The sequence below is a fragment of the Syzygium oleosum genome, unplaced genomic scaffold (assembly GCF_021117445.2).
Source record: "Syzygium oleosum isolate NSW1041296 unplaced genomic scaffold, Sole_v2.1 Sole_v2.22, whole genome shotgun sequence".
Taxonomy (NCBI): domain Eukaryota; kingdom Viridiplantae; phylum Streptophyta; class Magnoliopsida; order Myrtales; family Myrtaceae; genus Syzygium; species Syzygium oleosum.
This window is the reverse complement of record NW_026607506.1, coordinates 5,158,592-5,168,228: the sequence shown is the minus strand read 5'-3', so window position 1 is coordinate 5,168,228 and position 9,637 is coordinate 5,158,592. Positions and strand designations below refer to the sequence as shown.

The following is a 9,637-nucleotide window of genomic DNA, read 5'->3' as shown; positions in this document are numbered from 1 at the left end:
GAAATTTTTGATTTTTTGATTTTTTTTGGGCACCTAAAAAAATTAAATTTCAGTTAAAGTGGGTGCCCAAAGGTATTTTACGCCATTTTGTGAAGTTTTGAAATTTTTGATTTTTTTTATATTTTTGGGCATCTCAAAAAAATTAAATTTCACTCAAAGTAGGTGGCCAAAGGTATTCTAAGCCATTTTATGAAGTTTTGAAATTTTTGATTTTTTGATTTTTTTTGGGCACCTCAAAAAAATTAAATTTCACTCAAAGTGGGTGCCAAAGGTATTCTAAGCCATTCTGTGAAGTTTTGAAGTTTTTTATTTTTTTATATTTTTTGAAAAAAATTCACCAAATTTCCTATTTTCCCGAAATCTGACTTTTTTTTATTTTCTGGAAATTTTTATGAATTTTTCTGGAATTTTTCAATTTTTATGCATTTTCTGAAAAAAAAAAAAAAAAATTAGTGAGATCTCAAAATGTGTTGTAAAGGCCACGAAAAAGAGAGAAAAATAGGGAGAATGCATTCTGGAAGAGAGAAGCTACAAAAAGTAGCTTCTCTTTTTCTTGTCCAAAACTCATTCTGGAATAAAAAATGCATTCTGGAATCAAGAATGCATTCTGGAATCAAATATTTTTAACCAACGCATTTTTATTCCAGAATGCAAAAATTGCTCCAGAATGCATTCCGGAAATTTTTTAACAAACGCATTTCTGTTCCGGAATGCATTCTGGAGCATAATTTTTACTCCAGAATGGATTTCATGCGCGCCCTTATATTCCGATTTGAGTTGAATATCTTACATGGATAATTCACGTATAACATTATCTTTTTGTCCACCTTTGAAAGCCAAATAAGCAAATTCCGTTAACTTAAATTAATGGAAGTATAATATTTGATGTTTTAATGTTATTTAGGGATTATATTGAGCATTTACAAAAAGTTTGGAGATTATATTGAACAAATTAAAAGTTTAAGGATGATATTGCATATTGGGCAAATGTTTAAGAACCATATTACAAGCTTAGGGTATGAAATGGTAGTGTTTTCTCAAAAGTTTAAAAACCATGACTAAATTGGCAAAGAAAAATTTAATACATAATTGATATCTATACAATAGATTTAAAACTGATTGGGTTATTTTCCCGTTTTCAATGTGGCTTCAAATTTCGAGGTGAGTTTTAGACATCAAGCCGATGATCGTTGGACCTTTCAAACAGCAGAGGAGTAATAACTCGTCTTTCTTGATAAGCTCGAGACGATTTCAAGGCTTATTTAGTGCATCATTAACCTCAAATAGCTTAGCTACCTTTTGTCTGTCTTGTAGCGAGGTTTCTATGCCTTTGCAGAAAGGAGTCCCACATCGACCAACTGCTATCATTCCCCTTTATTTAATCCTTTGTGGCTAACGTCGCGGCGTCCGCTAACAACTTACACTTTTAATGCGTGATCCCATGATTGGCATCAGAGCTTGGGTTTAGGCTGGGTTTCGGTGCTGGGCGAGTACGCTAAGCCGCTCCAGAAAAGAGTCCCACGTCGCCTCGACACTGTCATTTCCCCGTGTTTGAGGGTGCGTTTTGGTAACTAAACAATGATTGATTTTACTTTTTTGTTTCGAAAATAAAAAAAAAAACAGAAATCCGTTTAATAAATTTTTTTGTTTATGGACACAAATTTGTTCCCAAAATCAATTTTTGAACAGAATCAAGAAGTAAATGGGAACAAGAATCAGAAATAGAAGAGAATTTTTTTTTTCTTTTTCTTCTTTCCTTCTTGGCTAGGGCCGGTTTTTCTTCTTTCCTGGCCTGTGGTCGGTGGTAGGCCGCCGATTGCCGGCCACCGGTCACAGACTAGGGCCAGCGAGGGCGAGGGCGGCGACGAGGTTCCAGCCCTCGCCCTCCCCGGCTAGGGCTGGAAAAGGCCGGCGAGGGCCGCCCTCGCCAGATTCGGCAAGGGCGGCCCTCACCTAGACCGCGAGGGTCCAGCCCTAACCCTTGCCTGTGGTCGGTAAGGGACCTGATGCCCTCGCCGGCGCTGGCTTGTGCCCGGTCGCTGGCCAACCAGCCATGGACGGCGACCCAGCCACGGCCAAGAAGGAGAAGAAGAAAAAAAGAAAAGGAAAAAAAAGAAAAAATATTATTAATAAAAAGAAATTTTGTGTAGTTACCAAACATATTTCTGTTTTTTTTTTTATTTCAGGAATGGAAATTTTGAGCTGTTACCAAACGCCTTCAAATGCTTAGAAATTGTTTCCGGGAACATAATAAAAAAAAATCATTTCTGAGCAGAAATTATTTCCGAAAACAGAATAGTTACCAAATGCATCCTAAGCCTCTGAAGCTACCCTCCGCTAATAACAGAGTTTAGAGACAATATACTTTTTTTTTGTCTTCTAAAAATAATATTTAGAGAATGCTTTGTAATAATATATTTATATGAGGATACTTTTTTTTATGGGATAAATGCATTGAAAGTCCTAAAACTCGTTACAAAAGTGTAATTTAGTTATAAAACTTTCAAAAAATACAATTGAGTCATAAAATTTGTTGCGAAAATTCAATCGAGTCATACAACTTCCAAAAAGTACAATTAACGGAAGGACTTGATTGGACCAATATGACAAGTTTTAGGATTTGATTGTACTTTTTGAAAGTTTTAGGATTCGATCGTATTTTCATGATAAGTTTTAAGATTGATTGTATTTTTTTAATATTTTAGGACTCGATTGTACTTTTGCGATAAATTTTAGGACTTAATTATATTTTTTGAAAGTTTTAGGGTTTAATTGCATTTTCTTAATAAAGTTTAAGCCGCACTTGTACTTTTTTTTATTAAGTATGCTTGATATAATTACCTGACGTTATTCCGTAAGATGACCTCAACTGGTGGAAATTGAAAGAACCAACAAACTCTTCACACGGAACAGGATCATAGCCGTTTTATTTTGGAGACGGGGAGCGCAAGCCATCGGTGTCGGTGGCGAGCGTCTCCTTCATTTCTCGAGAAGATTTCACGGTAGAGAGAGAAAGAAGAGAGAGAGAGAGAGAGAGAGAGAGAGAGAAGAGAGAGAGAGGAGGGCGAGCGAGCGCAGGAGAATCGGCGGCGTTGCTGACGACTCCGGCGGAGGAGGCCACGGCGTGAGCCGCGACACCTCACGCTGCGCTTCCGTTTCTTCCCGATCTCCGAAGCCGCGGCGGATTCGCATTTATGGCGCTCCCGAGGGCCCGTCCACGCTTGAAGGCGTTACCGATTCCGTCTCCGTCTTCGGCTTCTTCTTCCTCCTCCTTCTCCTCCTCCGCCTCCTCCGCCTCCTCGTCGTCGTCACTGTGCTGGCGTTTTCCGCGCTGCCATCTGGTTCCGACCGGAGTTTGAATTTTTTTTTTCCTTTTTCTCCTCCGGTTCGGTTCTGCCTCCCTTTTTTTTTTTTTTAAAATCTTTTAGCCCTGCGCGATCGGGGGAATCAAGACGGAGGAGGTTCGGAAATGGAGAGCGAGAGGAAGCCGTCGGCGGTGTCGGACGCTGGGGCGTGGGCGATGAACGTGATAAGCTCCGTCGGCATCATCATGGCCAACAAGCAGCTCATGTCGGCTGGCGGTTACGCTTTCGGCTTCGGTTAGTTAGACCTCTCAAGTTTTCCATTTGCATGGATGAATGCTCGCACTTCTCTGCTGGAATGCGCTCGCTGATGGATCGGACTCGGAATTTGAATTGCCTCGAGCGCGTTGTGCGTCTTAAAATTCAAACGATCTTCTGATTTTCAGCCGTTCTGAACTTGTAGCATGCTGATGCTCGATGTGTTCTTGAAGTAGTTGCAATCGAATTTGGTAGCTGTACTTGCATTAGAGTGACTGTTACCCTAATTTTGGCCCGCACAGATTGCTTTCGATTTCATCTTCTACTAGCAATTGCAACGAAGTGTGTGTTCGTGTAGTTTAGCACCATAGGAGATTCCGCCTTGTCTGTTGCTTGACTAGTTTTTCACTGGTTGGATGGAGGTTTGTGGTCCTAGCGTGAACGGAATCATCGGTGACTAGGTCGCTCGACTACTTAAAAGGTTTCACTCGGATTTCTGAGTCGGAACAGTAGATTGCAGATTCATCACTAGAATGTCATGTGGATTTCTACAACTAAATATGATCTCTTTTTCCTTATACATGTTTGGTTTCCTTAGATGATTAATGGCTTCCCTATTTTTGACTTTGTATCTTCAACGAATGCAGATATAGTCTTACTTGTGCTCTTACTTTATGTCTATGGTGTATTTGATAATATTTGGATGCCATGTTTTCCAGCAACAACATTGACCGGGTTTCACTTTGCCGTAACTGCATTGGTCGGTCTGGTTTCAAATGCCGCCGGTTATTCTGCATCGAAGGATGTTCCCTTGTGGGAGCTTCTCTGGTTTTCTGTTGTTGCCAATATGTCGATCACGGGGATGAATCTAAGCCTCATGTTGAACTCCGTAGGCTTCTACCAGGCATGGACTTTATCATTAAGCTCTAGCTAAGGCATATCTTGTTTTTGAGATTCTCACCTTTGCTTACTAATGATACAATTCTATTTCCCGCAGATATCAAAATTAAGCATGATTCCGGTAGTATGTGTCATGGAATGGATCCTTCACAATAAGCGCTACTCCAGAGAGGTGAAAATGTCTGTGGTGGTTGTGGTTATTGGTGTGGGTGTTTGCACGGTGACTGATGTGAAAGTCAATGCCAAAGGTTTTATATGTGCATGTTTGGCTGTCCTCTCAACATCTTTGCAGCAAATTGTGAGTATCACTTCACGCTTGATACCTAAATATACCATCAGTCAAGTTGTTTTTTGATTGGTTGGACATTTGTATGCTCACCTATTGTCCATGTAGCAAAATTATGCCTTAATCCATTATTAGCCCTTGCTGCTTCACTGAGCCTTTGCTGCTTCATCTGATGCCATTGTCGTTCCAGTCACATAATTAGAAAAGGAGCTAAGCTCAATTTTGTTCTCTTTGGTTAGAAGGGATTTGTAAATTGTGCAGAGAAGTTGACCTTAGTTGCTATATCACACAACAGATCGTTCCTCAGCTTGCCCTACTTTTTCTTGGGGCAAGCTTTTAATGGTTTGTTCAAGCCCACCTGTAAGTGGACAGTTCATTTTTGTGTCATAGTAGACCCTGACTCTTTGTAATTGCAATATATATATGTTCACCGTCAGATTGTTAGGTGGCCTGGACCTGTAACTTTGGTTGTATTTTGGGTTACTTCAGCTGGCTACTGAGCATAACGTCCTTGCCTTTGAGCTGAGCAGTTCCTAATAATTTAGTGATATATAAAATTTGGACCTGATGTTTACGGTCAGCAACGTCCCCCCCCCCCCCCCCCCCCCCAAAACAAAAAAAACAGGAGAGAGAGAGAAGAAAAGAAAAATCTTGTTCCTCTGCACAAAAATAATAGTGAGGCGTGATTGTGGTTATGATCATTAAATGGGAAATGAGGGCTTCACAAAGTGTTTCAAATTCTTGTTTTATCAATGCTGATTGTCGGTATGACTAAAAGCCACTTTATAATGAAGTATGGTTATTCCCATACCAGCAACGGAATGCAAGTGTTGAAGTGTTTTGCAATGGTAGGACATGAGCCACTAAAAATTGAAAATGTTCTAGAGAAATTCAGGGGTCTATGAAACGCACATTTGGCTTCATGGTGATTGTGATGCTGAGTTGTCGTTGGAATATGAGTCAACTGATCTTGAATATTGAATGAGGTCAAGTAAATGTGTAGCCCCACCAGAAAGTACCCAACAATGTTTCCAGAATTTACACCATTCAGTCGAAGGGGATTACACGTTTGTTTTTATCTTCTGTTGTAGCCTTCGTTGCACTGATTATGTGCTTAGGAGGAATTGATGACGTTAAATGATGTCCAATAATTATTAGCCACTCTCAGATGAGACTTTCTCAATTTTGGTTAGTAGACGAGATAAAGCTTCATTATAAATGTTCTTCCTGTCTTTTTTTGGGTTCCTAATTTTCTTTGACAATAAAATGAAGTCTAGTCAAATTTTTAGGTGCACTAGAATTATCGCCATGAGCTCTTTCAGAATTTTATCCTCCATCTGGTGAATAGGATTGTCCATCCTATGTATTTCTGCGGTAATGTCTATTTGTTGGGGAGAAGATTAGCAGCTTTATCTTCAGTCTTCTCAGCTTTATCTTCAGTCTTCTCCATACATTGACAGCATCTTATGGGTATTGTTGGTTGGGCATGACTCTTGTTGGCTTAGTACTATTGTTCCTCTGGAACGTAAAGAAAGCATTTTGGGGGTGATAACTAAATAATAATATATCTATTCTGTATTGCGCTTATCACACTTTGTTAAGTTCTTCATGAGAAGTTTCTCTCATTTGTTCTGATGCAATGTTCTTGTTGTACAGTCAATAGGTTCCCTACAGAAGAAGTACTCGATTGGATCTTTTGAACTGTTGAGTAAGACGGCTCCAATACAAGCTTTATCGCTCGTTCTCCTTGGCCCATTCGTTGATTACTTTCTCAATGGCAAATCCTTAGCAGACTACAAGATGTCATACGGTGCTCTTGTAATCACTCTTTCCGGCTCACAGCTTCATTGCTATTATTTTATGCAAACCGTTGTACATATTTATAGTTTGTTGCGCAGATTCTCTTTCTTCTAAAATTAGTTTGGACTTTGGACATATGCAGCTCTTCATCATTATATCATGCACGCTGGCAGTCTTCTGCAATGTGAGCCAGTACCTCTGCATCGGCCGCTTCTCTGCAGTTTCCTTCCAGGTTTTGGGTCACATGAAAACAGTATGTGTTCTCACGTTAGGGTGGTTGCTTTTCGACTCTCAGCTTACCCTCAAGAACATCATGGGCATGGTCATAGCAGTCGTCGGCATGGTGATATACAGTTGGGCCGTGGAGGTCGAAAAGCGGTCGAGCGCGAATCCTATAGCTCCTCCTGCCCAGAACAGCACCACAGAAGAGGAAATTGAACTTTTGAAGGAGGCCGCTACGACAAACTTAGCAGCGAAGGATATTGAACTCGGAGAGACTACTAAAGGATGAGTTGACTTTCTTCTTCGTTCATAGCTTTCGGGGGTCTTCCATGTGTATCCCATCTGCTGCTGCCGTTTACATTACACCAATGCGATTAGCTCTCCATATTGGTTGGTTCCTTTTCCCGTCGTCATATCTTGTTGTAAGATCTCCCATCTGCGCACCATGTGCAAGCGACGGATGCTTGGGGCCAAAGGCAGTGATGGAAATTGGAAGTTGGGAACACCACACTAGTTTACGAGATGGTCAAGGTTACTTAAAATAGTGAAAAAATCCATGTCAATGCCCTTTGAAAAATCGAACAAGAACATATTCCAAGAGAGCACTATGCTTTAAATCGAAATTTTTTTGTATTTCCAAAGCATAATTAATAATCCGCAGCAAGTGCTGTGAGGGAAATCTTTGACTTTTCCCATAGAAAAGATTCAAGAGCCCAGCTGATATACAAAAATCAAGTTCTACGATCCAGCAAACGGAGCCCCCGCATTGCAATGTGGAAGGCCTTCTAATCCTTTTACTTATTGGCAGCTGCAAATCTTTTGAATTGAAGACGAGCGGCATCTAAAACAGTATGCTCACTACTCGAAAAGCCTAGCTAGATCTGCGCATGCCCGCTTTAACGAACGACGACGAAGACATGCCTAGACCGCAAAGAGAAATCGATCAGCTTTCCATGCCTCTCGTAACAACAATGGGAACCGGTAAGTGTCCGAGAATGTATGAGCGATTCGATGAATTCATTTCATTGTATCTGTGTGTATACAAATCACGACTTACATTGGATTCTATGCTCACGTCGTGAGCTTTACATGCCGAGCGACGGCCAAAAAGAATCTCTCTCTACAACTTAACGGGGGGAGACGGGGTCGAGCCTTACAAAATCCACAGGCAAGCTCCATCTCTATGAGCGCGGTGAGAAGAATTATGTTCAGGACCCAGAAAAAAGAATGAGATCGAGATTCATCGAGAGTGATAAGGCAAGCGTCTGGCGTTCTTGGCGTCGCCGGCATAATGACTGGTGTGGAACTTGGAGATGAGGTCGGGTAGCTCCATGTAATGCGCGGTGGGGTTGCTGGTCTTGAGGAGGTGGACGAGGTACTGGAACAGGTCAACCTCGCAGGCGATCCGCAGCGCGCCGTCATAGGAGTAGCCAAACTCCTCCTCCGACAGCCGGAGCAGGTTCTCGAACAGCGGGTGGTTCAGGTAGTTGGCCTCCATCTCAAGCTTGCACGGGACGTCCCTCCCCACGTAGACACGGACGCGGCCTTCCGGGACGGCGGCCGCCTCCTCGGCATCGACCGAAGCAAAGCTCTTGGCTCCGCAGCACCACATTTTCTTCACTAGGTTGCTCATGATCGTCTTGATGAATGCACCCTTCTGCTTGTTCTCTCTCTCTCTTTCTCTTGAACTGGTGATGAAGATGATGATGGCTAGGGGCTATGCGGGGGTTATTTATACAGAGGTGTATAAAGAATGGGAAAATACGAGGGGGGTACCGGTCAAACACATCATTATGGCGAAGGTACGGGTCGTATAATTGCATGGATGATATATTATTCCAACTTGAGAGTATTCAAATGCTACGAAAATGGCCGAGAGAGAGAGAGAGAGACAGAGAGGAGGTGAAGCCGCGGGAAAAGTGGGTCGGCTCGTTTTGGCTTTCCAGGAAACTGGGGGAAGAGAAACTCCTGTTGCGGAGTATGCTCCGGAGAACAGCACGTCGTGTAGGTGAAAAGCATTGAAAGAACCAAACGCGGGAAACAAGTTAAAGCTCGCCCATTCTCTCATGTTTGATTGATGTTTCCTGCATGACCACGTCTCTAAAGGATCCTCACTCACAATGCCTCGGGTACGTGCCGAGTAAAACACGGGTCGAGATTTGGAGGTCGCTTGTTCAGATCTTGCCAGATATATGGAATTGCAGATTACACAAGATCAGCCTTCGGAATTCAGACTTCGAGTCGTTTAACTTGAAACCTTCGGAACTTTTTAATATTGATGAACAAGATCAACGTAATGAGAAGAATTCAACCGATGACTGTGATTGTCGATAGACCTAAATTCAGCAGTCTCTAAAGATTCTCAGGGAACCGATCCCCAACCCCTCGATGACCGTTGTATCAAAAAAAGAATAAATCTCATATATCAAGCATAGAACCTTCAGATTTTTGTATTGTACAGTAGTTTTGAAAAAAATTAAGTAGTTACAACTCGATAATTTGTCTACCGATGGACCACAGAATCGCCACCAACCAACAACGTCACTCTAGCTCTCAGCGAAGCTCCGAGCCGAGCCAAGCCGATCCGATATATTAGTTGTGGAAAAGCTGTAGTTATGTATCGATCAGGAGAGGGGGAATATGAACGAAGTACTAATTAATGGAATTTGAGATACGTTAGTGTATATACGTTCCTGTGCAGATTATTCAATAACACATGAAGCTGAGATACGTTCCACAGAGTCTCCCATAAAGTAATGGAATTTGCAGATTATTCAATACCAACTATCTTACATGCATTAACTCATAATTAAACTATACATATACATCATTAGTGTATATATATATATATTATTATCCATCGAACCAA

General features: G+C 41.5%; 2 protein-coding genes across 3 annotated transcripts; one reads left to right on the top strand and one right to left on the bottom strand.

Annotated features, from left to right (window-relative positions):
• The first annotated feature begins 2,897 nt into the window (after positions 1–2,897).
• On the top strand, positions 2,898–7,167 carry LOC115669858 (UDP-rhamnose/UDP-galactose transporter 2-like). 2 transcript variants are annotated; one of them, XM_056321141.1, is made up of 5 exons: positions 2,898–3,599; positions 4,208–4,464; positions 4,558–4,758; positions 6,403–6,564; positions 6,689–7,167. In XM_056321141.1, exons 1-5 carry the CDS (start codon positions 3,470–3,472, stop codon positions 7,055–7,057), a joined length of 1,119 nt encoding a protein of 372 aa, XP_056177116.1. In that variant the 5' UTR covers positions 2,898–3,469; the 3' UTR covers positions 7,058–7,167. The 2 variants fall into 2 exon arrangements, with proteins under 2 accessions (XP_056177116.1, XP_030446856.1); XM_030590996.2 differs by having other exon boundaries at positions 3,405–3,599; positions 4,280–4,464.
• Positions 7,168–7,762: 595 nt separating this feature from the next.
• Positions 7,763–8,468, bottom strand: LOC115669780 (auxin-responsive protein SAUR20-like). Its single transcript, XM_030590904.2, has one exon. It carries the CDS (start codon positions 8,399–8,401, stop codon positions 8,009–8,011), a length of 393 nt encoding a protein of 130 aa, XP_030446764.1. The 5' UTR covers positions 8,402–8,468; the 3' UTR covers positions 7,763–8,008.
• Between the last annotated feature and the right edge of the window lie 1,169 nt (positions 8,469–9,637).

What these genes read in the sequence shown, in the direction of transcription:
- LOC115669858 (XM_056321141.1), top strand. Translation starts at nt 3,470, where the DNA reads ATGGAGAGCGAGAGGAAGCCGTCGGCGGTGTCGGACGCTGGGGCGTGG. An exon ending in ACTCCGTAGGCTTCTACCAG is followed by an intron (nt 4,465 to 4,557) that starts GCATGGACTTTA and finishes TATTTCCCGCAG; the next exon opens with ATATCAAAATTAAGCATGAT. An exon ending in AGATGTCATACGGTGCTCTT is followed by an intron (nt 6,565 to 6,688) that starts GTAATCACTCTT and finishes GGACATATGCAG; the next exon opens with CTCTTCATCATTATATCATG.
- LOC115669780 (XM_030590904.2), bottom strand. Translation starts at nt 8,401, where the DNA reads ATGAGCAACCTAGTGAAGAAAATGTGGTGCTGCGGAGCCAAGAGCTTT.